Source organism: Equus asinus, chromosome 10 (assembly GCF_041296235.1).
Source record: "Equus asinus isolate D_3611 breed Donkey chromosome 10, EquAss-T2T_v2, whole genome shotgun sequence".
NCBI classification, from domain to species: Eukaryota; Metazoa; Chordata; class Mammalia; order Perissodactyla; family Equidae; genus Equus; species Equus asinus.
Window position 1 is genome coordinate 81138111 of NC_091799.1, and position 27250 is coordinate 81165360.

The following is a 27250-nucleotide window of genomic DNA, read 5'->3' on the forward strand; positions in this document are numbered from 1 at the left end:
ATATGCTCTTCCTGCTCAAGCACGCCTCTTATTGCCCAGGTTTTTCTCCTTTCCCTGCAGCCACCGCCTCCCCAGTTATCCTCCACCCTTTGCCCAACCTAGTGTTTGGTTTGAAAGGCTGCTTCCGATGCCAGTGGGTACCTGTGAAAACATAGGGAAGAACTTGAAAGCAATTATGTGGTCATCCAAGAGAAACAGAAACTCAGCTCAGTTTCAAGATGAAAAGAACATCCAGAAAGCAAGGTTCATAAAAGAATTCAGAAGAAAAAGATCGCGACAAAATTAGAGGAGATTAGACTTAAGGGGAGAATTGCAATTCCTGTCGGAGACTCTGCCAAAAGTGCCACTGTCCATTTTGTGGCCTATAATCTGGTTTTTGGTCTCTTTGAGTTAACTGTTTACTTTTAATCCTGTCCCAATGGTAGTGATCACTTCCTAACCATCTCTCCCTGGCACCTCCTCTGCAGGGTGGAACAGAACGCCACTCTGGCTGGCATGCCAGGTTCTTTTGCAAGAGCTTGGCATCCTGTCAGCTCTGCCCATTCCAACCCTCCCACCTCCAGCCCTTTCCCAGGCTCCCATATGCCCAGCTCTGACCTTAGTTCTCTCTAGATTCCAAGAGGCTAGGAGGAACTTAGAAAAAGCTCAGGGCACTGGAGAGGATTTGTTCCTCCATAGAGTGTGCTTTGAAGTGAGTCTAAAATTCTATGCCCATAATGTTTTCACCCACCATGCTTGCCTGCCAGAGACCAAATTCCTACCATTTGAGCCTCTGCTTTGGATAAAGCATGGAATTGCTCAAAACCTATGCACTTATCTAAGAGAGCTAAGACCTTAATTTATAGATAGGGATTTGTTATTAGATTAGCTTGTTTGCGCTCCTCTAAGAAGAGGGCTCTGGAATTGGGACACAGAACACATTAATTGTGATTGCAGTGGAGAGACTGAAATGATCAAGGTATTGAGCTCCAGACCTGCACTGTCCAATGCACTAGCCTCAGGCCACATGTGACAATTTTAATATAAATTTGTTGAACTTAATATTAAAAATTCAGTTCTTCAGTCACACTGGCCACATTTCAAATGTTCATAGCCCCATGTGACTAGTAGCTACCATATTGGGCACAATATTGGCCACATTTCAACTGTTCATAGCCCCATGTGACTAGTAGCTACCATATTGGACACAGATGCAGAACATTTCTATCATCATAGGAAGTTCTCTTGGGAGCCCTCTTCTAGGCTGTGGGTGGTACTGGCAATTGGGAGTTCTGGAAAACAGAGGGAGCCTAAAACCACTAGCTCTGTAGGGAGGGATGGAGAAGAGTAGGAAAAGGAGCAGAATTCCAAAGGGAAAGTGAAGGGGGACCAAAAGCAAACTTTGTATGCTTTGCCTTGGGCCCAGCCCTGAGCAAACTTGCATCAACCCCACCATAAAGCTCTTTATGTGGACACCAGCAAGTAAAGGAGCGTCTGGGGTTGGCTCTGGGACCCATTTCCTCCATTGTATGGCCCCTAGGATCTGTGAGCTCCTTGTGAAGCGCCCTGGCAGCATAAGGCAGCCCATCAGTATCCAAGTCCACTTAGAGCTGGGAGCTCCCAAATCAAAAGACATTCAGGGGAAAGGAGCACCTTCTCCTTCTGGAGTTAGACCTGCCTTCAGAGAATCTGAGGGACGTGGGGGGTCCGAGGAGCAATCGTTCTTCCTTACTGATAAAAGTGATACAGTCACATGGAGCATTTTCACAATATTAATTCATCTCATCCTCACAATAATTGGCTGTGGAAAACAGGCCAGATGTGACTCTCTCAACACTTTCTATTAGAGGAAATTCAAAACCAGAAAGAGGAAGAGACTGACAAAGTCAATTTGACTGGTAAATGGCAGAACCAGCACTAAAGCCACCCTCCTATCTGCAGCTCGCATTCCCTCTCTCAGGGGATGAGGGTTACTTTGTACCTGTCCACATCCCTAAGTGTGTCAACCCCAAAGGGTGCGACCTACCCTCTGATGATATTGCGACTTCAGTTCACATTCAACCCCAAGCCAGTGATGAAGCTCCTGACAGTCTCGTGGACTCTTCATTACCAAATGACCCATGTGAGCTGTCAAAAGAGAGGACAAAGTGGATTCATGGCTAGAGAACAAGGGCATTGATGTGACTTTTCCCAGAAGACCCCTCCTAGACAAATGCTGATATGCAGAAAAGGGTGAAGAGGAAATGGTGCTTGTGGCAGCTGTGCGCCAGACTTGCTGAATCCATTTTCCTGTGCACAAGATACAGGAAGATACTGCTTTCCTGGCTCCCAAAACTCTGAATCTGCAGTGGGAGACCCTGGAACATGCCAGTGGCTTTTGCTTGCTAGAAAAGGATCCAGAACACTGGATCAGATTAATCCATTTATAGGCCTTTCAAGAGTTTGTAGCTAAATATTTATGACATTCTCAAATTTGAAAGAATCTCTCACTATATGGGAGCCATTTACATACATGGCTAAATAGCAGATCAGATTCCATATTTTCCTTTGACATAGCATGCACATACATGAACAGATCTGCAGAGTGACTACTGGACTTTCACGTCTAGTGAGCTCTAATACCAAATCAGCCATTGTCCAGAGAACTGGAAAGAAAAAATCAAAAGGATACTCAAATAGAAAAAGCAACAGTGAGGATAGTGACAAAAATGAAATGATTACTTTAAATGTTCCCAAGAAAGCAATACCCCTTAGCAACATACCACTTTGTTCTTTCCGTTTACAGCAACATCCTGATACTTGTTAATGTCTACATTTCTGTACCTCTAATCCACTAGAGTTGAAAACTCCCATTTCATCAATTAGACCACTGAGCTGTCCATGCCAGACTTTGGTGAAATCTCCCTAAGGCCAGATGCCTGGCTAAAAGTCATTTAAAGAGTGGTCATGTGATACTCACCGAAGAAGTCCCGAAGTTCCAGGTTTGGTTTAGCAGTTCACAATATCGCCCCAGTCGCAGACTCTTTCCATTTGGGGAAAGCTTCTTCTCCATCTCTCTTTTTTAAATTTTTTTTTTTTATTTTTCCTTTTTTCTCCCTAAGCCCCTCAGGTACATAGTTGTGTATTTTTAGTTGTGGGTCCTTCTAGTTGTGGCATGCAGGATGCTGCCTTAGCATGGCTTGACGATTGGTGCCATGTCGGTGCCCAGGATTCGAACCGGCGAAACGCTGGGCCGCCAAAGCAGAGCTCGCGAACTTAACCACTCCGCTATGGGGCTGGCCCCCCATCTCTCTTTTTAACAGGGAAAAAAATCTTTCCCAGCAGATCTCAGAAGACTTCTGCTAAGTCTCGGTGGCCAGAACTGGGTGGGATAGCCACTCCTAAACCAGTCACAGACAGACGGGAAATGAGATTACCACCCATTACCTTAGACTGAAAGCTCCTCATCCCCTGGGACTGGACAGCGGACAGCTGACAGAACTGGGCTCTGTGAGCAAAAACAAACAGGGAAATGGTTGCTGGAGAATCAACCAGCAGTGTCTGCCATACTCAGTTATATGAAAGGACTGTGCACAGAGAAAGAAGAGGGGCTTTCTACTCCTCGTCCCTGAGGCAGCCTCCCCAGGGAAGCCCCCTGTCTCCTTGATCAGGTCAAATCTGGCGCATGCTCTGCCATGTACACTGACTAACACATTTCTATATTCCACCCCAGTGGGGACCTTTTCCACATATTTACACCATTAAGTGCCAGGTTTTCTTTTCTTTTTTTTTTTTTTAAAGATTGGCACCTGGCCTAACAACTGTTGCCAATCTTCCTTATTTTTTTTAAAGAATTGGCACCTGGGCTAACTGTTGGCCAATCTTTTTTTTTTTTTTTTTTCTGCTTTATCTCCCCAAAGCCCCACTGTACACAGTTGTATATCTTAGTTGCAGGTCCTTCTAGTTGTGGGATGTGGGACACCGCCTCAACGTGGCCTGACGAGCAGTGCCATGTCCACGCCGAGGATCCAAACCCTGGGCCGCCGCAGCAAAGCGTGAGAACTTAACCACTCGGCCACAGAGCTGGTCCCAAGTGCCAGGTTTTCATCAGGAGATTGTTTTGTGGTGTCAAAATTTTTGTGGGGACATTTGCCCCTCAATTACAAAAGTAATAACTTTTTATTTTATTTAGGTATTTTATTTTATTGCAAAAGTAATCATTTGTTATTTTAGAATCGTCCTTCAGGGATAACCACTGCTAATATATTGGCGTATATATCTCTCTCCAGTCTTTCTTCTGTGCACATGTGGAGATTCATATATTAGAACTGAGGTCAAATACAGCTACTTTCTGTACCCAGTTTTCTTTTTCCTTTTCACATCTTTCCATATCATTAAAATTTTTATCACATTATTTTAAAGATTAAAGAATATTTTTTGTATGCCTAAACCTGGATCCAGTTAAATAAGCCTTTACAATTTGATATTTCGATTTTTTGCAATATTCTCTTTTTATAAACAGCACTAGGGGGATTCTTTCTGTGTGGAATAGTTTTTGCACACCTCTGTTCATTTGGGATAAATTTCTAGAAGTGTATTTTCCGATTCACATTGTATCTACATTCTTAAGGCTTTTACTATATATTACCAGAAAGTTTGCCCCAATTTACACTCAAAAAGGCAAGGTGCCAGTTCCACCTCTACCGTTGAACAGCCAAAAGTTTTTGAAAACTGAGTGATACCATCCTGAAATCTCACAGGGTTGGAAAAAGAATATAATAAAATATTTTGTATGAAAATACTTCAAAAACTGAAAGTCTTATTAAAACACACATTGCCATTATTATCCATTTTTAAACCACCCAAGAAAGACAAGGCTTTACCTCCCTCAACTACGTATTCCAATGATTAGCAGCCCTTCAGAGAATAAAATCCTTACCAACTGCCCTCTAAATGCAACTGACATCCAATAAATTTCATTTATTCAAAACCACTTATTGAGCACCTGCTGTGTACTGAGTTTTGCATTAAGGATGAGGAATGTAGAGGGAAAATATCAATACAGTTCTTTACATCAATGAGCTACTAACGTGAGTGGGAGTGGGGAGAAAAAAAGATAAATCAGGATTCATTATCCATTCTATAATAGGGTCAGGTCCTGGGTACTCTGTAGACAGGGCATCCCCCACTGTTGGGAGACCCAAGGAAGACCCTGCCTAAAGGAACGAAAGCTGAAACTGAGGATGAGAAGGCAGCTGGGCTCTTGCTTCGGTGGCCGTACGCCAATCCTTATTGCTACTGAAGCAGTAGGGAGAAATCACATTTTTCTTGCAGCTATATTCCTGTATAGAAAGGGAACCATTTCTATGGGCAAAGACTTTAACAAGCCAACTGGTGCGACGACTAAGACTCCCATGGAGCATACTTTGAGGAACACTCGATGGTTATAATTTCTCGAGGAATCAGCCTGGCATGCTCCCTCAGTGAGACATGCAAGCTGAGGCCGAGAGCAGGATTGCTTGCGACTATGGAGGGGATTTTAGAGAGATGTAGAAGGAAGATAAAGGGCAAGATAAGGTAACTGACAGGGAGAAAAACTTTGGAGGGAAGACAGAGATGCCTAATAAGGAATTTAGCCAAGTGTCTGCTGTGAAATGTGGTACCTGTCTACCCACAAAATCCTCGCTCTTGTTCACTGATGAAGTGATATAGGGCTAAATATGGCCTCCAGATGGGTGGAGAGTGGAAGGTGGAGAACCAAGGCTGCCTGTTGGAAGCTCTCACATCTGATTTACTAATCCTACATTCTGTAAGCTTATAAGTGCTACTGTGTGCTCAGAAGACTTCCCTTAGGCAGGAAACCTCTCTTCAGAACTGCACAGGATATTAAAGTAAATGTTATCTACTGCTCTTCCCATATTGACCCACTGGGCCCATTTGGGCTCCATCTGCCTGGCATATGCACAGAGCTTTTAAGAAAAGGCAGGGATTATAATGGGGTCTTTTAGGCAATCAAGGACATTTAGAAATGCATTGCAGAAGTCCAGGTGTAGCTCAGTCCCCTTGCTTAGTTTAGACACACCCAGGAAAATCATCCCAAGCCATTTCTATTTTGACTTGTAAATAACTTGGCAATCAACAGAACTGTTGGTATCAGCAAAGCACCAAACTTTGCTTCCAAATTATATTGTTGTGGAAATATTAAAATTAATTTCTGTCTCTGAAGCTGAATTGAGAAGCGTGGGAATATGACAATAGGATGTCTACCAGACCAAGGATGAAATCATTATGGATAATCTTCCAAGAAGAGTGTTTACAAATATAAGGAGAAATTGACTACCCTTTTGGATATTGACTTCCTAATCTTTTTCTTCCCTTGGTCATTTCAGAGAAGGCTGTCTGGAAGACACACCATCGATTCTATGTTATGCAAAGAGGTGATGTTATTATTGTAAAGTGAGTCAAGAATGATCTACTGGGTTCTGCCAGGCCAATGTCATGGTAGCCAGATGTGCAGCCATTTGCATACACCCACTCTATTTTAAATTCTGTTGCAAATACGTTGGCACAGAAAGCCTAGCAACCAATTGGTAGTTAGGCCTACAGTTTGTTGATGTACACTAATGGGAGGGTGGACTTATTAAGAAATATATAAAAGGATCCTTTTATAACTGACAATAGCACTCGCCTTTTAAGATGTTAAGCATTTTATATCATATTTTTTTAAGTGGAGTTGTCTTACTTTAGGATACAGAAATGCATCATTATTCAAAGCTCACTTATCCAGCAACCACATCTCAGTCGGCTTTGTCACCCATGTGTCCTCAAGTTCAAATTAATGCACATAAATAGTCTTTTTGGAGGAATGTATAAGGTTTCAGAACATATCCCTCAATAATATGGAGGGCCTATTGATTAATGAGAAGAATGTGTCGCAGAACTCAAGGTCAAGTGCTCTTTGAATGATCTGTGAATCAGAATAATATATTACATGTGGCCTTATAAAAATATTCAGTTAGTCAGTCATCCAACAAGTGTTGTTGAACACCTGTGGACATATATAAATGTGACAGTGTGTAAGGGCTGAAAATGTAGAGGAAGCAAGACACAGGTTTCTCTGAGACTTGATGATGTCATTTGAGATGAAACAGTGGCAGTAGGCCAGACGTCAGAGATTTCCTTCTTATTCACAGTTCTTCTATTTGGCTAAATATAAAAGTTACCATCCAAACTAAGCTGTACTGATTGTCTCTGGATTATCCCTGGATTGGTCATGCCAAGTAAGGCTAGCCATTATAACGCCCAACCTCTCTATATCTCAGAAGCTTCACAACCGAAGGTTCATTTCTCACCCATGTCACAGTCCAGTGGCATCAGCAGGGGATGCAGGCTCCTTCCATCTATTGGCTGTATTAAGCCCTTAGTACCTTGAAGTCCTCAACTTCATCTTCCTCTTGCTAATAATGGACCATAAAGAGAGAGAGAGAGAATGAGAATGTGTGAAAAGTTTTAAAGACCAAGATTAGACTAGAAGTATATCATTTCTGCTCACTTTCAGAGGCCACAGCTCAATCACCTGACCATACCTAACTGCAGAGGAGTCAATGAGCTACACTTCAACTGTGTGCCCAGAAAGAAAAGAAGAGCCAAATTCTGATGGAAACCAGAAGCCTTTACTACTCCTGTGAATGGTCTCCCAGGGTTCTAACCAAGGCTGTAGGAAAAAGCAGGAATTAAAGAGAGGAAAAATGCTTTTGACACATTCTTGAGAATTTCTTCTTAGATGTGTCAACTTTCTCAGATGTGCACACAGCCTGCTTTCAATGCTCTAAAGATTTTCCCATTAGGCACTTGGCCATGGCACTTCATCTATCCAGGCCTCAGTTGCCCCAAATGTAAAAGTGAGAGGTTGGATCAGAGCCTTTCAAGTCTTTTGGCTCCTTAAATATCCAAAATGCCATAATTCTCAAACTCCTGCTGTTCATTTCCTCCTGAGACAAATAAACAGAGAGCCAGAGAGGCAATAAAATAATTCAATCTTTTATTTTAATTTTAACTTCACATCTCACTTCCCAAGCCCAAGTTTTTAGAAATTGAAATATACATAATAGACAAGGCTGTCACCAATAAAATAGTGATTATTTTTATGGCAAAGTAAAGTTGTTTTGTGCTTGGATGAACAGCACGTTCATACACGCATATATAACACACACAGAGATCCCGCTGTGAAAAAATAATCTTGTTTGAACTGTCTTGCAAAACATATGTTCTCCTCCTACTCCTCTTGCCCTGTATTCATCAATTTTGCAGTGGTAACAAACGATGCTTTCTCACTGACTTACAGCAACATTTCCTCTTTGCTCCTTTACATAAGGACAGTGGATCAGCTGCAGGTTGGTGTGGCTCTGCTAGAATTGGCTAGACTTACCTGGGCTCCTCTGAATTCTACCTGCCTACTCATTCTGTGACCCAAACTGAGAGAGTAGCCATTTTCTAGGACATTCTGAGGGCATGTGGAGAACAAAGCAAGAAGCCCTAAGCCAAACCATGTAACGGTATTTAAGTCTTCGGTTTGAACACGGCAAAAACAATCGCCGCCACTCCATTGACTAGAGCTTTTCACATGATCAAGTCCAAAGTCATTGAGATGGGATGTGTACTCCTCCCACAGGATGCATGAGTATGTCCATGACAATTGATAGGATATGTAATCCTATGGCTGGGAGGAAGCAAATAGTTGGGGACTATAATCCAGTCTGCTCACTCCCCCATTGCCTCCATCGAAGTTCTAAATGTAGATCTTAGTCCTTCTGCTGTGGAAAGTTTTTGGCTTGGAGAAAGTTAGGAGGGAGAAGCAGTCAGCAATGAGGGAATGGAGAGATCGTAGCAAACATTTACATAGTCTTTACTAGGACTGGTCACTGTTTTAAGCTCATTACAAATACCAACTCTTTAATCCTCATTACAGCTCTAAGAGGTTGGTCCTAGCATTAGTCCCATTTTACAGATGAGGAAACTAAGGGCAGAAAAGTTAAGTAAGTTACCCGTGATCACACATCTAGTCAGTAGTGGAAACAGGGTTCCATCTCAGATAAGCTGGCTCCAAAATCCCTATTCTTAAATACTATGAGGGGAAGAGAAATGAGAGGATTCCAGCTCTGATTTTAGGAGAACAAGGAAACCAGTACCCTCTAGAAGGGGCAGACATTATTTCAGTAAGACACAAGTATTTTTTTCAGAACATACGTACAACTGAACATTCTGAGATCATTGGGGTATAGGCCACTATCCTAGGCACCATCCTGCGTGATCTCTTCCCTCATGGAACTTACAATCTGCTGGAGGGAGACACACCATCAAGAAATAACTAGGAAAAAATACCGTAGGTCAGATGACGGCAAATCTGAGGAGAACAATAAAGCGGGACGAGGGGATGAGGAATGTGGAGCAGTGGTGGAGATGGATTGCAATTTGAAGACAATGGTCAACGAAGGCCTTGCTGATAAGGTGACATTTGAGCAAGGGCCTGAAAGAGATGAGGGAGATAAATATTTGATGAATGAATGAACAAATGAATGAATGAGCACCCAAGCATATTTAGCTATCCCAATGTGACATCAAAAAAAAAAAGACTACTTATTATTCATTACTTATATCCAGCCCAGGCCACCCTCTCCCCTAGTGTGATTCAAGCTGATCCTCTGACTGAGTCCTGCCCCTCTTCCTCTCTCACTTGGCTGCTGCCACTTCCAATGCCACAATGAGTTTCCTTCAAGATGGAAGGGGGCACAACCATGATCTTCTCTTTAAATGTCTGAGGAATGATTTCTGATGAGTATGCAGGGGTCAGGTGGTGGCAGTTGTTCACATTGTTCTGGGGTGCGGGGTGGGAAGAAAGGGGTTGATTTGGGCTGTTATTATGATATGTCTGCATGCACATGTGCATAAGAGGTGGCTGAGCGTATTTGCTCAGCAGGGAAGTAAGCCAGATGTGAAAACAGGGAGAGCTAGTAGAATTACGGAGCAATGAGTAAATGAGAAAGTGTGAAACTTTGGTTGGTGTGCAGAGATTAAATGTGGTTGATATTGAGAATGCAGAGAGGGGAAGAGAGGGTCTGCTTTCCCGTTCTCTGAGAATGAGAAGGATCAGATCAGAAGGAGCTACAACCTGGAAACCAGTCATTCGTCCCAAGAAGAGCAGGAGAGTGGAGAATGAGAGGGATGGCCCTGGACGGAAGAGGGCTAGGCGACAAGCTGAGCTGCAAGGAGGCGGTATCAAAGGATTCAGAAAGAATCTGCCAGGAATTCAGAAGGATGATCCAGCCATGCCATAGGAGTACAGGAGCCAGCAGATGTGGGGATGCAAGCCAACCCAAGGAGTCAGCTGCTGATCTGGGCACTGGGCAGACATCCAGGGTCTGATGGGCCTGGTTGTGGCAGAACTAGGGTCTTGACAGTTGACAGGGCAGGATCACATACCAGGGAACAGGGCAGAACTCAATGCAAAGCTTCCCTGGTCTTCTCTCACTGGACAGACATTCGTCCCAGAGCCTACAGGTAGGGCTCGAGTGGCCCCAGTCATGGAAACCTGTGGGCAAGGAAGCCATGGAAACCTGTGGACAAGGAAGCCAGGCAGGTCAGGGCACTCTCCAGGTTGTGTAAGATGCACACTGAAAATGTTCTATCACAGAAGCCCTAGGCTACAGTAGGAGGCGCACTTACGAGAGTCAAGGTGGACAGAGATTTTTCATTTCTTTAGGTTATGGTTAGGTTTTTTTTGTTTGCTTCTTTTTATTTTGGTTTTGTGTACGATATTAGAAAGCTGATTAGTTAAGCCATTGGGGGCCCCACTGACCTCTGATGCAGTTGTCAGAAAGGAGCAAAATAATACCCTGCAGCACCAACATGCAGAGGCAGCAATTGGTGGGCCTCACCAGGCCCCCTGGGAGGGCCAGGTTAAGTCAGCACAGGAGAGGGATGCAGAAGTGGAATAAAGAAGACCATCTCCATGAGACAAAAAAAGAGGGAGGAAAGGAGTCTGGGCTCACAGGGTCTCCCCTGGTCAAGGAGAGCTACCTGCAAGCCTGCATTAAGCCGGCCAGAAAGTTTCAACTACCCCCACATCCTCCTCTTACATGTGGGAACATCAAGCCCAGAGAGGTGGACTTAGGGGTGTGCTGGTAAATGTTTGACAACTGCTCTCTGAGAAAAAGAAAAGAAGAAAGAAATCCGGATGTGCTGCATTTGCCAATTCCCGTGGTATAAATACTCCCACCATGACTGATTTCAAGCCACCAACAAGAAGCCAAGTGGCTTACAACATTCCTGAAAATTGAACAATTGCTTCCAATATGAGCCCGCTCCAGTGCAGCCCTGATGAGAGGTCTCTTGGCCTCACAGCTCCTGCCATACTGAGCCCTCCTCACAAGAAATGCCCAGCCCAGGTCTTTCATCTTAGGAAAATGCCCTTTCTAGGCCCAGACGGTGAAGGAGAAGCCAATTCTACCACGTGCACAGTGTCTTCCTTCCCTGCTCCTTCCCGCTAGAGCTGGGCTTTCAAACTTCAGCTTGCACAAGAATCACCTAAGTCCTTGTTCATAGAGCCCTTTCCAGTACAAACTTGCAACTAGTTGATAAACAAGTCCTGGAGATCTAATGCACAGCATAGTGATTATAGACAACCAAACTGATTTATAAACTTCAGTGTTGCTAAGAGACTAGATCTTAATTGTTCCCATCAAAAAAAAAGATAATTATGTAATGTGATAAAGGCGTTAGCCAACGCTACAGTGATAATCATATTGCAATTCAGAAATGTATCAAATCAACGTGATGCATACCTTAAACTGATACAATGTTATATGTCAATTATAGCTCAATAAAACTTTTAAAAAAATTTTTTTAAATATCCCTTCCTAGGCCCCACCCTCCAAAACTTTTGATCCATTATATCTGGGATGGGCAGTGGTGCCTAGAACTAACTCTAGAAACAGTGCCCCAGGAATATTCATTGTGATCAAAGGACCTTCCCTGGATCCCCAGAGCACCCCGCATCAGAACCGTCTTTGGGTAGGGAAGCGTGCTGGGGGAGGCCTTTATCAGGCAGAGGGCTGCCTTAGAGGTCTCAGAACCCAGGTCCCCAAGGTCCTCTGACCTTTCACTCCAGCCATGGCCAGGTTGGCTTTGTGCATCTGGAGCTCCTGGAAGGTAAAGACCATTGCTCTTTCATAGCCATCAAAAGCACAAAGTGTGGTGGTTAACAACACAGATCCCAACTGTTGAGTTGGGTTTTGTGCATCTGGAGCTCCTATGGGGTAAGGTCCATTGTTCCTTTGAAGCCTTCAAAAAAGCAGAACACTTGGCAGTTAACAACAAGGAGCCCAACTGCTGAGTTCCTTTCCCTCCATACACTGCTTACGTGCCATGTGACCTTAGACAACTCACAGAGCCCCTCGGGGTCCCAGGGTCCTCATCTGTAAAATGGGCATATGAATAGTCCCTACATCTCAGGCTCGTTGGGAGGGTGAAGTGAGTTAACAGAGCAGCGCCTGGCATGTAGTGTGTCCTATCCCAGGGTTTGCTAATCTGATCACCACACAGTTCTGAGCTCCCTGGAGGCTCCTAGGTGAGGTTGTTGGTTTAAAACCACTTGCCCCTTTGAGCTTCAGTTTCCTCATCTTTGAAATGAAAGCAACGATAAAGTTGTAGAAATAATTGTAATAATTATTATTACTATAACAGTAATGGTTTACCTGCCCACTGCACAGGATTATTGTAAGAAACAATGTGAAACAAGCTGTGAAAGTGCTTTATAAACTACAGATCGCCATGTAAATCAAAGTTTGCTCATTGTATCTCTGAAATTGTTGCTAATTTGAGGCAGAACTTAGAATCTAAAGACTGGATTCCAATTTCTGCTGCGCTGCCTGCACTGTGTGATGGTGGACAGAGCTGTTTACTTCTCTGAGCCTCAGTTTCCCTTTCTGTCAAATGAAGCCTCCTAGCAGAGGCATTGTCTCTATTAGGTGACATCATGCCAGTCAGTGGTTCCCAAACCTGGCTTCCCATTGGACTTATCTGGGGGGATTTTTTAAAATGCCTGTGTGCCAGTGGGTTCAAACCTGAAGCCATAAATCAGAATCTCTAAGGACAAGGCATAGGAATTGGTACTTTTAAGAAGTTCCCTGCATGGTTCTAATGTGAATGTGGAATTGAAAACTGCTGATGTCTGTGGAGCAACTTTGTAAACTGTAAAACATGATGTACCATTTATGGGTATTTTTAAATGGTATTAACTGGTTTATGATCTTATGAGGGACTAGATCCTCTGAAAATCAGGCCAACGGGTATTTGCCACCATCTGCCTGAAGAGTGGCCTGGCCAGGGAGAGTTGAAACTCACCCAGTTCCTATTCTTGCCTCTTACCTTCAAGCCAAGAAGGCTGAGAGAAAACAAGCCTCCCTTAGCTCAAAGATGCTGCTGGGAGGCTGTGGGAGTGAGTGGAGTTGGTGTAATCGGATTTAGAAGTGACACCTCCAATCAAGGGGATGCGTTCAGCATTCTGTTTTATTAAAGTGACTCCAGTGCAAAGGGGCATACATCACAGTGTGACAATTTACTCCAGTTAGGTTGGGAACCAGGAGGTTTTCCCATTGAAGTCCCCATATGAGGGACCAATCCTGAGTCAGCTCCAATCTGGACAAAAGCTGTCTCTGCTAAGTGTCAACCTCTTCTAGCACATGGCCATCATCATGCACAGCACACTCCCTCCTCTTGGAGGAGTCTTCACAGAGCACAGAGTCTTCAAGAAGTTCCCCCCTCAGTGGAACCATTTTATATCAGCCTGTAAACTATTTCTAATAACTTTCACACAGCCATGATGTTCTGACTAAACTACTGGGCTCTGATGTGATGGACATTTTATATAGAAGTAATTCCCTTGCGGAAAGTTCCAGATGTTTTCCATCAAAAGTTATCTCAAAACAGGGACTAAGATGGAAACCTGTTTGAGAAGCAATAAAATGTAAATTTGATAATGGCAGTGATAAAAAATAATAATGGATTGTCACGTGAACAAGGGTCCTGCTGGGAAAGTTGACAGACAAATGTGTAAGTATGTTGTCTGGGCTGTCATTGCTGTGGGCATGTGTTTGCATGCAGCACAGGAAGACCAGAACCTTCATCTCCCCACCCTCAGGCCAGGGCTCTCTTAGCACTACGTCCTCAACTTTCATTGTCTGCGTTAAAGAGCAGCTGCCATGTTTCCTTAAAACCTCTTAAGATTCCCCTGTCAAGACAGAAAACTAAGCTGGCTCCAAGTCAAGTGTTTGATAATACTAGCATAGGCCCAGTTCTTCTGTGTGCAGAGTTGCATCCCATACCTTAGAGTCTTGTTCTGCTTTTCACCTTTAAGCCTTCATTGATTCACTTGTCCATCATTGACCACTGACTTGTTTAATGGCCTTAATCTTGAGCCTGGTGTGAAATATCTAATCCTTCCTGCTGCTCTCCCCACCCTGAGCAGATTGTGTCCTCTGTTTCCTGAACTAAATGTTGGCATTCTACATTGGAAAGACAAACCAGACTCCTGGAAATCAAAGAATACATGTGAGGTTCTCTCCCTGTTATTTTAGCCTCAGGCCATCTAACCCAGGTGGAGCAGCAGGTAAGGAGAGCCAGCAAGTAGAGCACCTCAGCCTGGCAGACCCCAAAGGAAGCACCTAACAGAGTTCCTAACATTTAAAACAATGGGTGACTTTATTTAAAATTTGCTTGCAAGAAATGAGAGTTTTTGCGTGTTTAGGACAAGAAAAGCATTTGAAATTTAATTTGCATTCGTAGTCAGGAGATATGGCAGGCAAGGTCCTATCCATTTAGGGTAGAGAAATGAAGCTGGGGAGGAGCGCAAAGTGGCTGTGAAGTGTGCAGGGCTTCCCTCCCATCTGAGTCTTGATCAGTCTTAGCAAAATCCAAAGTTTGCCAAAAACTGGAAATAACTCAAATGTCCATCGAGTAGAATTAATAAATAAATTATGGTCCTTCGTGCAATGTAATATGAATGAAGATGAGTGAGGTGAATTGAAAATGAATTTTGTACAACAACATGTAACAAGGATGAATCACACAACAACGTGGAATGAACAAAGTTGGACGCACACTCAAAAAATGCATATTGTATGATTCTGTTTCTGTAAAGTCTAAAAGTAGGCAAAACTAATCTGTAGTGTTAGAAGTCAGAAGAGTGGTTCCCACTAGGAAGGGGTAGGTAGAGATTGGGAAGAACACTAGGGATATTTCTCGGGTGCTATTAGTGTTCTATTTCTTGACCTGGTTGTAACATGGGCATATTCACTTTGTGATGATTCATTGAGCAGAATACCTATGATTTGTGCATGTCATTTGTGTGACAGTCTATAAAGAAACCAAAATCTTAGATTGGGCCTTCTTGTCCTTTGGGAATTGGGCTTGCAAGAGCTAGGTAGGTGCTAGGTCCATTTCTAGAGTCAGGGGAACTGAGTCAAAAATCTCGGTGGAACATTGGAGCAACAGTGACAGAGGAGGTAGGATGGGTGGATGGAACTCACTTCGAGGATCCTCTGATACCAGGTCTTGGGAGTAAATCCCACAAAATGGTAGAACTGAGATTGTCAGCATTCAGAATTGGCTCAGGGGTTGGGTGGGCCAAAATATGCAGATACAGACTACCAGTGGGTAGACGGTGGAGAGTGGTGTGTTGGGAGTTCAGATCTGTTATTTTTAACTCTCAGGAGGCCACACTGACTCCTCTCCTATGGCATGCTCTTTCTCTGTGGATAGTGTGATTGGCCCATGCCATGAGAGTGTGGCCCTGATTTCCCATCTGGGGAGAGTGGCTCTTGTTTCTCAGAAAAGCAAGCTGCCAGGGCATAAATTGCCAGACATCTTTCTCAACTGTTGGCCTGTGTAGAAGAGACTTGGCTTAATGGAAGAAGGTGATAAAGGGAAGCTTCTGGAAAGAGAGAATCTGAACAGGATCAGCATTGATGCAGAGCAAATGAGGAGGAAGAGGGTTTTTGTGGAGGTCATACCACAGTGGGAGATAACATGGTGGGAAGGTATATTTGAATACAATAATGGAGGGAGCACAAAGATAGGAGAGTCTTTGAGGATTCAGAAGCCAGGAAGCCAAGGCAGCTCGTCCTGGGCAAAGCATGGGGGCTGCTGACTCGCTACAACCCTGCTCTTCAGTTCCATGTCTTGCATTTTTAAACCACAGTCACACCCAGGGAGCTAGTGAGGAGTGAAGCCAAGATAATTGTCCTCAGGCAGAGGTGTGGGGCTGATTTTTTCCTAATTGGACTCCAAATATTTGGAGCCATTTGCCACTAGAACCATCAATAAAAGTAGGCTGTGGACCTTCTTTGGGTGTTCCAGTCCCAACTTGGGTGGATAAGGGGGGCCCGTAATCAAGATCCTGCTGGCAATGGGGAAGTGGACTCAGAGAGACAAATACCAAATTTATCTCCAGCCTAATGTCCACCAGCCATAAAAAAAAGGTCAGTGGACAGTGGGAGGTGTGCCTAGTGCGGGAAGAACCATAAGGTGTGATCAGGGTTAACGTTCAGCATAGCTCCCTTAGGAGTGAGCAGTTGTAATTGTGAAGGCTTACTTACCTCACTGCATTTGCCCTGCTGGGCAGTAAGATACCGGATGAGCTGGGAAATCATTATTAAACTCAGCACCGACCCCACCATGAGTCTCTCCAATTCCCTGGTGCAGGCGTTTCAAGGCATCAGAAAGTGCATGGGAGCTAGCAACCAAATTCCAGGATCTCTTAGGCAATCCCAGAGGAAATGCGTTTTCTTTTAGTCCATAAAATACTTCCTGAAAGAGTTTTTATAAGAAAACTTTGTTTAGAAGAGTTTCTTGAAGCCTGGACCGGCACACCAGGAAGTATGGCGATGACAAAATCAGCTCCTGCCTGCCCCCAGCCTGCTCCATCCAGACGTTTCTTCTGCAAAACATGTGAAGCCCTGATTTGGAAGAGATGTCTGGATAGCATCTGACCTCGCCCCAAAGGTGTGATTTATAGCACGCTGATCTCAAGCATTTTGATGCAATGTCCAAAAGAGCAGAGAAGTCTCATTAAAAGGATGTTATAGAACTTCTTCAGCCAGTGGGTGGAATTTCCATCCCCCAGCCAGGATGACGTTACCAGACGCTCAGGACAAAGACCTCTTCCAGAGTTATATGTATCTAAGGAAGCTGGGTTAGTGAGAGCAAAGCCTTTGAGATCCTCGGCATAAATGGGGCGAGTGGTGGAGGTGACCTCCTTGGGCCCTGACTCCTGGCTCTTCTGACTGCATGCCTGCTCAAGGCTTGGCATGCTGCTCACTTCGGGTCACTTGCTGTTGTCACCACTGTCTCCCCCATGGAAGGAGGAATAATTGACCCATCCATCACAGAATGCTCACATATCAGGATGATTTCTCAGATGCTCTAAGGTTTGCCACATTTCTTTCTCCCAATGGCGTGGCTGACAATTTACTAAATCTCTCTGTACTCCAACATCCTCCTCTGTTAAAAGGGAATGGTAACAGCTTGTGCTTCTCACGGGGCTGTTGTGGGGGCTGAATGAAATTTCAATGATCGGGATACTGAACGCAGTGCCTGGCCCATAGTAAAATCATGCTGGATATGACTTTAAACCCACTAGGAGCCTTTAACAATTTGATTTAAATTAGATGGCCCAAGGGGTTATATGGAGCAAGTGGTTTAGAACGTGTGACCTGGGGATGGGGAGGGGTGGGCGTTTGGAAGGAATCCTGGAAGAGCAACTGGAAGATCCCCAAATAGCAACATCCTGGCTTCCTCACAGGAGACATTACTGAAGCAGGAGCCTCATTATAAGAGAGTCCTTGATGGCAACTGTGAGTCCCAACCTCCATTGTCATTAAAGTTTCTAGTCTGTCTCAGAGGGAATAGGAGCAAGTAGAGAAAGCCTTCAAGAAATTGTCCATTAGATGGTGTCCAGATGGCAGATGGAGAACTGCCCTCTGGCCAGGAGGAATAGGCAAAGGTTGGTCTTTTTGGGTGTCATCAAACAACACTCATCATTTCAAACATCCCAAGATAGGCAGCCTTGCTCCCTGATGTCCTTCCCTTGATTTTAAAAAAAAAAAAAAAAACATAAAATTTAAAGGGAAATGTAAGCATGTGTTTCCAAGAATTTTCACTTAGTTCATCAAATCTATTGTTTTCTGAGAGTTTGGAGTCCAACAAGACTAATGAGCCTTTTTCAAATGTCTTTTAAAATCCTTCTTTCTTAGAAGGATATTTAGAGGCTTTGAAAGTGATTCCAAGGGTGAAAATAATGTTAATAATAAATTGCTCAAAACTCTAAACCCCAGCAGGTTCAAAATGTACTTACCATTCCAAACCCAAGGGACTTGAATTATTACTGGAGTTTGTCATTTCTTGTTTATGGGGCCTTTCTAAAGGGAAGGAACAAACCACAAAGAGGTTCACTAGAGTTCACTGTGTGGTTCACGGCCATCTCCATAGCCCAGAAGGCTTCCAGAAACTTCTCAGCCTGAACCTCCAGAGGAAGCCCCCCTAACTTAGTAGCATCAAAGAGGCCAGATTGGAGTCACACTGAGTGTACTAACTTTTCAGCCTGTCTTATTTGCGGCTGGTGGATGAAAGGCCCCCGAGAACAGTTCTCTTGTAGGACATACAATCTATGTCACAGAAAATGGGTGATATATTGTTTGTTGACTGCAAGGTGGAAAGAAAACAATTCTTCTTTGGGGTGCGTGCAAAGGAGACCACTGCTGCAAGGCTGCCCTCGAACGTTGTCATCTGATGACCTCTGGTGGTGGAATTTTTCCCAGCATGTGCGCATCGATGCTTCTGAGCCAAGCCATCCAACCATGTTACATTTTCCTACATTCCTTTCCCCCTGTTTTGTCATTCACATTAAGCAAGGAGCAAGAATCAGTTGCAAACACCCAGAATAAAGTGGTGCATGTACCTGACTGGATAGTCATTTCAAAAAAGTTGCCTGATGCCTTCTTTTTCAGTGAATCTCTGATAACTTTCCTGTAGAAAGAGAAGGAAGCCAACATGAAGGAAAATGTGGCATCCACAGTTGTTTTCATTTTGCTGCTTTTTCTCAACATCAATCTTCTGAATGGTAAGTAAGAGACCGTCCTGCTGTCTTTAATTTTCTGGGGTGTTTTTCAAGAGGGTGGAGAGTCCATCACAGTCCTCTTGCAATGCAGTTATGAGACATGAAAATGTCCATGTCGTTTGCTGCTTTTAAATTATTTGCATTTTCTAACATTAAAATTAATGCAAAAGAATTAAGACAATGAATGCAAAATCTTGTCACTGTGCTCTGACTTCCATCCTCATTCTGGGAGTGCTGTGGAACAGCTCTACAAATGACAGGACCAGAGTTTCAGTCCAGGTTCGGTTGGTTGCTACCTGTGTAACCTTGAGCCACTTATCTAATCTCTCTGAGTTTCCACATTTTCAAAGTGAGGATAGCGATGTTTCCTTCACCACAATAAATGATGTCTGTGAAAAATCTTTGCAAAACCTTAAAGAGAAATAAGGGCTTGCTGTTACATGGTAGGAAACTGGTACAGCCCATTCTGTTATCTATGTTCATAGAGGAAGTGAGGTTCACAACTAAACTAGAGGGTGGGTACTAATGTGTACTTCTATACGTATGCATCTGTGTATGGTTCTGTGTGTGTGTGTATATGTCATGTGGGCTCTATGTGGACACGTGTGTATGCCTATGTGTATGGTGCCTATGTGATTGTCCCTCTGTTTGTGTGCATTTTATGAGCTAGAGACAGTCCATTAATTTTAACTGTCTCCTCTCAAGTGGGCCAAGGAAACAGTTGACTAATTGTAATTTCCCAGCTTTACCCTCCTCTCCTGACATTCCTAGATGTACTACTAATAACCAGTGAAATGTGAAAGAGATGAGCTTTCAGAGAGACAGAAAGGAAAGCAGAGATCAGGATAATCCACAGGGAAACGTTAAGTACTGGAATCATCAGCAATCACCTTAATTGGCTTCTGAGTGTGCTTATTATTGAGCCATAGGGGTTGGAGGGTTTTTTGGACAAACTTTTCTTTCTGCTTCATGCAGTCCTCCCCAGCCACAACAAAAAACAAAAACAAACAAAAAAATTGCTTCGATCTGTGAAATTATCCTGAAGAAATTTTCCCTAGAGGACAAGTAATGTTCCAAATCTTAGCAGAGCTAGCCCCAGGCCGGCCGGCATGGAGCTTTAAGGTTGTCTATAATTCTTTAATTTCAGGGGGCTGGGAGCAGGAGGGTAGCTCGGCTCCAGCTGACACTATCAGCCTGGTGTCCTTGGCCCCAGCACGTGAATCACATCATACCATTCCATTAAATGATGTTTTTCTGGCTGGTTTTGCCTGATGCCCCCCTTCCCATCCATGTTCTCCTCCAAACTTGCTCTTTCTGATCTGGTGCTCAGCTGGAAGTTCTGGCCTAGGGGCGAGCATGAGGGGTCAAGAGACAAGTGTGGGAGAAAACAGAGTCAACCCCCTAAGTTGCTGAGACCGACACCTGGAAGCTCTCCTCTCTGCTCCTGACATCCTGAACTAAGCGCTCGGGCATCCAGTTCAGCCAAATGAATGATCAACTGGAGTTAAGTGGATGGGGGTGTTGGGGCTCCCCAGCTCAGCAGCATCAGGGCAAACCCCCAGGGCCACTCTTTCCCTCTTTGGACCTGACAGAGAAGGGAGAGAAGAGGGGGCCAGCTCTTCAAAAGCTTTGGGGATTGGACAACTAATAAATTTGATCCCCTTGATGTTGTATTTTCCACATGTACCCCATTCAGACCTTCTAGCTTCCAGCTGGGATTGGGTACAGCTCTTAGATAATAATGGTAGCTCATAAGCAGGAGAGAAGCTACCCACTCCCTCGCCTCTTACCATGCCTCTCACCCCAAAAAGAGCCATAAAATTACAAGGAAGCCCTCTGCCACCTCACCACATTAGAGGCCCAAGGAGAGAGGGGGAGATATAAAAGAAAAGAAACTGAAAACCAAGGTTCAGAGATGTGGGTGGGAGAATGCGGAGGTAGCGGTAAGACTGGATCACAGGTCAAAGCTGAATGGAATCAAGGAAAAGGGAAAAGAAAATGGAAGAAAAGGCGAGAGAAGGGGTGAGGGGCAGGAAGCAGCTGAGAGAGGAGCATCAGTGATACAATGAAAGAACAAAAGATCAGAGATTGAGTTCACTGTGTGGGAATGGCATAAAGATGGAGATTAGCGAGCAGAGTGGAGAAGGGCCAGAGAGCATTGTATTAGCAAAGCATCCTCAGGATGACACTTATACCCAGGGGAGAATTCGTTTTATGGTCACCCTTATGCTGTGGGAGGATGTCAGCTTTATAGACTCTGTGGGATGACAGAGGGGACACATATTCTTCAATCCATAGTATCCATCTCACTCTTGATGCTCACTCTGTTGAAATTTTACAATTAGTCACTGATCCTAGGTTGCTGGGATCTCCATCTCACATTACACAAGCACACACACACACACGCACACACACAACACCACAAAGCTCTCTCTCTGAGTCCTCCATTATCAGGGCAGCCCACAGAGGAGTGGGGCTGATGCTGACACTGGCATTTCTGAGCACCTCACCTTCAGCCTGCTCACCCTGAGACCTAGTTGCTGGCCTGGTCTCACCAACCTGCTTCTGTCACCAGCAGAATGGTCAAATGGTGGAATGCACCTTAATATTGACTCCAGCAGCTTCTGGCTTTTTTCTAGGACAGTCACCTCCTGGAAAACCTGAGATCATTAAATGTCGTTCTCCGGAAAAGGAAACATTCACCTGCTGGTGGAAGCCCGGGGCCGATGGAGGACTTCCTACCAGTTACACGCTGACTTACCACAAGGAAGGGTAAAAAGTTCTCTTCTTTCCTCTCAAGCTTCACAAGAGTGTTCTCACTCTTCAGGCCAAAAGAACCCTGGTTCCAAGTTAGAATTACCACACTTCCCCGGATTAACACTACTAAGGTTCATACCACTGGGGAAAGGGACTCGAACACCATGCTCACATTTTCCTGTTAATGTCCTCGAGGCACTCTCTCAGGGTGCGTAAGCTCACCGGCCACAGCAGCAATACAATATAGCAATGTTCCCACAGCCTGTCGCAAGCTTCAGTTGCAGTCCAAGGTCGCATATAAGGGTTTCTTAAGTGCCAGTTAATTTTAGATACTCATCTCTAAACCTTCTGTCATTTATAATTTTTTTTTAGTAATCATTACCTTTGCACATAAGAGGACTATCATGTAATTCTTGACACCATGGTACATTAGCTTTTCAAACTTGTTTCATGTCCAAGAAAATAAAGAGCCCTATTAGGAAAACAAATTGCTGATCCAGGGTCCATGACCTCCCAGAGGGCATATTTGGAGGTACAGTTGCAGTACAGACTAAACGAGGTCATCTCTGGGCGAGGACTTTGTTATATTCACAATGAGGCCTGGGAATCCCAGGAGAGCTGTCTCCTTCCCCAGTGATGAAAATATTTTCTGGTAGCAACAGCTGGCCCAGTTCCCAATGAATGCCCTTTGTTGTACACAAAGTTGTCATCCCTTCTGGCACCTAAAGGGGCGTTATATAAACAGATTTCAGGAACTCAAACGGGTAACCAAAATGGATCAAGCCTCTGCACCAGTGTGGTGTGTCTGGCGTTGAGCCCCCTCAGCCTAAATGTCAGCAGCCTAATGAGGCACTTGGGCCTGAAATATCTCCTGTCACAATCACTTCATTCTGTTGCTGACTCAGTGCAATCTGAAATATGCTAACATCAGTTTTTATCCCCTTTAATCTTTTTTTCAATGAAATACAATTCAAAACATTTGTGTAATAAATGCTGTATTGTGCATGGTCTCCCAGTGTACGTGTGCAGGAGAAAGTCCCGTTTTCTGAGATGACCCAGTGACAGTTCCCTGGGTATGGTGGCGCCTTGACCATTGGAAGCTCAAGTGTTTCTTGGCAGGGGGCATATATCACAAAGCCCACAGAAACCTATAGATGGGAAGGGCCGATGAGAGGCAGAGTCTCTGAGGCCCTAAAGTGACTCTTCCAGCCCTTTCTCCAGCACTCTCTTCTCTGTCTCCCTCCCAGCTGCCATCGGCAGCTTGGGGCCGACATGGTACAGAATCTTGGGGCGCTGTTCTTCAGCTCTGGTTTTCTGCATTTGGAATCCTCCATAGCCAACCATATAGATCTATTAAAAAAAAAAAAACTAGACTCTTTTTACTACTTTCTTACTTGTTGTTACATAATATATTACCCGTTGCAGAGAGACACTCACCCATGAATGTCCAGACTACAAAACCGGTGGCCCTAACTCCTGTTACTTTAACAAGAAGCACACCTCCATATGGACAATATACATCATCACGATAAACGCCACGAACCAGATGGGAAGCTGTTCCTCGGATCCACGTTACGTGGACGTGACATATATAGGTAAGGGGAAGGTCGGTAGGTGAGGAGTTTGTTACTCTGTTATGGATTTACCAGTAGTCAAACTCAGTTGAGTCTGCTTGGCTTTTGGATGGATCCCCAAAGAGAAAGATGAGAAAATTCACGATATCCTTGTCAAGTGAGTATGTTACACCAATTTTTATGAAGTCATTCATGACAGTAGGACTGGCACTTGGGGTCCTTGTGTTTCTGTGCTTTCCCTTGATCCTTCTTCTCATCCTCTTGCACCCAGAAAGAATGTTCTATTTATACTTTCCTTATCAATTCTTCCCTCTAGCCCTCCCCCTGCAACCAATGTCCCTTCTCCCTTGGCAAGCTGGGATTTCTTCTCTCCCCCGTGGAAGACAGCTGCTCCATGGAGTAGCAACTCTTAGAAGGAGTTCAACTGCTTCTACACCCACAGGAATTGTTCCAACTGCTTTGCCCCAAATTCAATTCTCAGAATACATAGCCTTCTTAGCAACTGAAGCTATTATTTAAAAATAAAGAATTTGGGGAGTAAATACTGCTGCTTGAGCAGCAGGCTAAAGGCCAAGACCACAAATACAATGTTTGGAGAAGTCATTAGCAAAGTAGAACAAAGTCAGCCTGAGAGCTCTTCCTTGCTTTTCCTGTTCAACATTGACCTGGAGGGCAGTCAGGCATAATTTTAGTGGCCTGTATGGCTTAGTTGGGATGACAAAGAGAATCTTACGACAAGAGACTGGGTTCAGGCCTCATCTTGTATAATAATCTAGGGTGTAGCTAATTAGCTTCAAAGTCACCCACGTCTTCCTGATTTACCTACACCACCCAACAAGGAAAATCAGGCTAGGACCATCAAGTATTCACTTGTATATCATCTCATTGGCATGTTATCAGTAGTTGATCCTTAAAAACTAGAAAAGCTTCCAACACCACCTGGTACCCAATTGGATATTTTCTCCCACCAGCAATTCAGTGCAATGAGCATGAGGGTGGAAACTGAATTGGATCTTAGTTTAAGAAAATCAAAAAGGTAACCCCACTGACAAGTCAGAATAAACTCCAGTCATATAAATTTACTTAAGATATGAAGCCTTTAAGATGCTAAATGCCAAACAATTCCTTTTTCATGGGCTCTTTCTTGAGTTGCCTTGCCCTCAAATGTTAAAGTATTTAGTATTTGAGGGCAATACAGTGAATGCAAGAGAAGTTTCTGAAATGAGCAACTGTATAATGAATGTGACTCACAAAACATGGGCGCCCTGAAGACCAGGTGGGTTTAAAAAGTGAAATCAATGAGTGATCACACTCACGTTGACTCTGGAAGTAAAGTCTCTGGTGAAAGAATGTGTTGGACCATATTTTCAAAATAATAAAGGAAGCGTTTGTGGAACGCACATATAACCCTGCAGCATACAGTGTTGGTGACAGGCCATGGAAGTTCATTTAAAAATCGATGTGAACTGCAATACACTTTCTATCCACTTGACTCTCAACCAGTGATAACCTCCAGTACAGAATGACAACATTGGCAGATAATCTCTCAGAAATAGATTCCAGCATTGTTGCCATTGAGCAATACTGAGCTATACTGAAGACACTTGAAAGCAGTGATTCTCAGCTGGGGGCCCTGTTGCCTCCCACAGGACCTTTGGCAATGGTAGGAGAGACTTTTTTTTTTTTTGCAAGGAAGATCTGCCCTGAGCTAACATCTGTGCCAATCTTCCTCTACTTTGTATGTGGGATGCCTCCACAGCATGGCTGATGAGTGGAGCAGGTCCGCGCCCAGGCTCCAAACCCACGAACCAGGGCCGCAGAAGCAGAGCGCACAGAACTTTAACCACTAGGCCCTGAGGCCAGCCAGCCCCTGCAGGAGACACTTTTGATTATCACAACCCAGGGAGGAGGGTAGGGGTATAACTGGCATTTAATGGGTAGAGGCCTAAGATGCCACTGAGCATCCTACAATGCATAAGACAGCTCCCATGACAAAGAATTATTTGGCCCAAAATACAAGTAATGCTGAGGTTGAGAAACTTTACTTTAACAGATTCATCCCAAATGTTTTACTCGCCGTTTTGTACAAATCTTTTTTGATCAGAGGCATTCCTCAGTATTATGTTTAACTTAAAACTTATATTAAATAACTGATGTTTGTTTAGTAAGTACATGTAAAATAATCTTTCATAGGTATTTACTTGGTAACATATAAGCATTAGGATTAGTGGCAAATTTTCCAAAGTTCGTTTTTAGGCAGCCATAGATAATAATGCCAAGTTCACTGTAGTTACACTTACTTGTGTCCCACCTGGTGTGGAGCCTCATTTTAGGAGGTAATAAATGAAGAGAGACAATATCACTGCTCCAGTCAGGTAATTACTCCAGTCAGAGAGTAAGTAAATAAGACTGACTTACTGGAGTAAGGCAAGCCAGCACCCTAGACATCTCATTCTTAAGGAGGTACTCACAGACCTATGCTTGAAGGAACCTGAGATCAAGTGTCTCCTGAATATTTTTTTATTATGGTAAAATACACATAGCATAAAATTCACCATTTTAGCTGTTTTAAAGTTGTGCGATTCAGTGGTATGAGTTCATTCACAATGTTATGCAACCATCACCACTATCTAGTTCCAGAACACTTTTATCACTCCAAATGGAAACTTCATACCCATTAAGCAGTTCCTCAGAATTCTCCCCCTTACCCCAGCCCCAAAGCAGCCCCTAATCTGTTTTCTGTCTCCATAGATTTGCCCATTCTGGATATTTCATATATGTGAAATCATATAGTATGTGGTCTTTCGTGTCTGGCTTCTTTCACTTAGCATAATGTTCTCAAGATTCATCCATGTTGTAGCATGTATCATGTACATGTAGCATGTACTCCTTCCTCTTTATGGCTGAATAATCTTTCATTATACGGATATTGTTTATCTGTTCGTCAGTCAATGGATATTTGGGTTGTTATCACCTATTGACTATTATGAATAGTCTTGCCATGAATATTCATGTGTCTCTGTTTGAACACTTCCTTTCAGTGTCGGAGGGTATACACCTAGGAATGAAACTGATGTGTGACATGGTAATTCATGGTTTAACTTTTTGAATAACTTCCAAACTTTTGTCCATAGCACCTGCACCATTTTAGATTCCCACCAGCAATGTATGAGGGTTCCAATTTCTCTAGCATTCTCACCAACATTCTTTATTTTTCCTTTTTTGAATTCTAGCCATCCTAGCTGGTGTGAAATGGTATCTCACTGTGGTTTTGATTTGCATTTCCCAAGTGACTAAGGGCATTGAGCACCTTTCATGTGCTTGTTGGCCATTTGTACCTCCTTAAATTTTGCACCCTAGGCATCTGACTTGCTTCAGCCTAATCCAGACTCAATTGATCAACCAGATCAAATGCAAATAATCAAGTGCAAAGTGTCCTATAACCATGGGGGAGTGAACTGGTAGAGAGAGCTGCCTCTGAGTCATCCAGTTCTGTGTTCAAAGACCACTTTTACTAAATATGGAGTTTCTTTCACATCTGCAGTTGAACCAGACCCTCCTGTGAATCTGACTTTGGAATTAAAACAGCCAGAAGACAAAAAACCCTATCTGTGGATGAGATGGTTTCCACCCACCCTGGTTGATGTAAGATCCGGTTGGCTCACACTCCAGTATGAAATTCGATTAAAACCTGAGAAATCAGCTGAGTGGGAGGTGAGTCTACTAGAAGCTTTTGTAAAGAACCATGTCCCTTGGCAAAGATGAAGCCCTCACAATGAAGAACAAGTCA

General features: G+C 43.8%; 1 protein-coding gene and 1 long non-coding RNA gene across 11 annotated transcripts in view; one reads left to right on the plus strand and one right to left on the minus strand.

Moving 5' to 3' along the window:
• The window catches only part of PRLR (prolactin receptor), a 154699-nt gene that overhangs the window by 113662 nt on the left and 13787 nt on the right, over positions 1 to 27250 (plus strand). For 5 of the 8 annotated variants that reach the window (XM_044779424.2, XM_070519790.1, XM_070519791.1 and 2 more), the window contains 4 exons: positions 19020 to 19132; positions 21751 to 21901; positions 23312 to 23481; positions 27005 to 27174. In XM_044779424.2, the coding sequence (XP_044635359.1) occupies positions 19063 to 19132; positions 21751 to 21901; positions 23312 to 23481; positions 27005 to 27174 (561 nt within the window). In that variant the 5' untranslated portion in view covers positions 19020 to 19062. The remainder of the gene's footprint in view (positions 1 to 19019; positions 19133 to 21750; positions 21902 to 23311; positions 23482 to 27004; positions 27175 to 27250) is intronic. The other 3 variants (XM_014831229.3, XM_070519793.1, XM_070519792.1) reach the window with 1 other exon arrangement.
• Positions 2 to 19041, minus strand: LOC139046433 (uncharacterized). 3 transcript variants are annotated; one of them, XR_011506513.1, is made up of 5 exons: positions 18971 to 19041; positions 9340 to 16821; positions 7311 to 7415; positions 3406 to 3466; positions 2 to 2106 (listed from the first exon to the last, which is right to left on the minus strand). It is a non-coding gene; the product is annotated as an uncharacterized lncRNA (long non-coding RNA). The 3 variants fall into 3 exon arrangements; XR_011506512.1 differs by having other exon boundaries at positions 9340 to 9484; positions 10438 to 19012; XR_011506511.1 differs by having other exon boundaries at positions 9340 to 19012.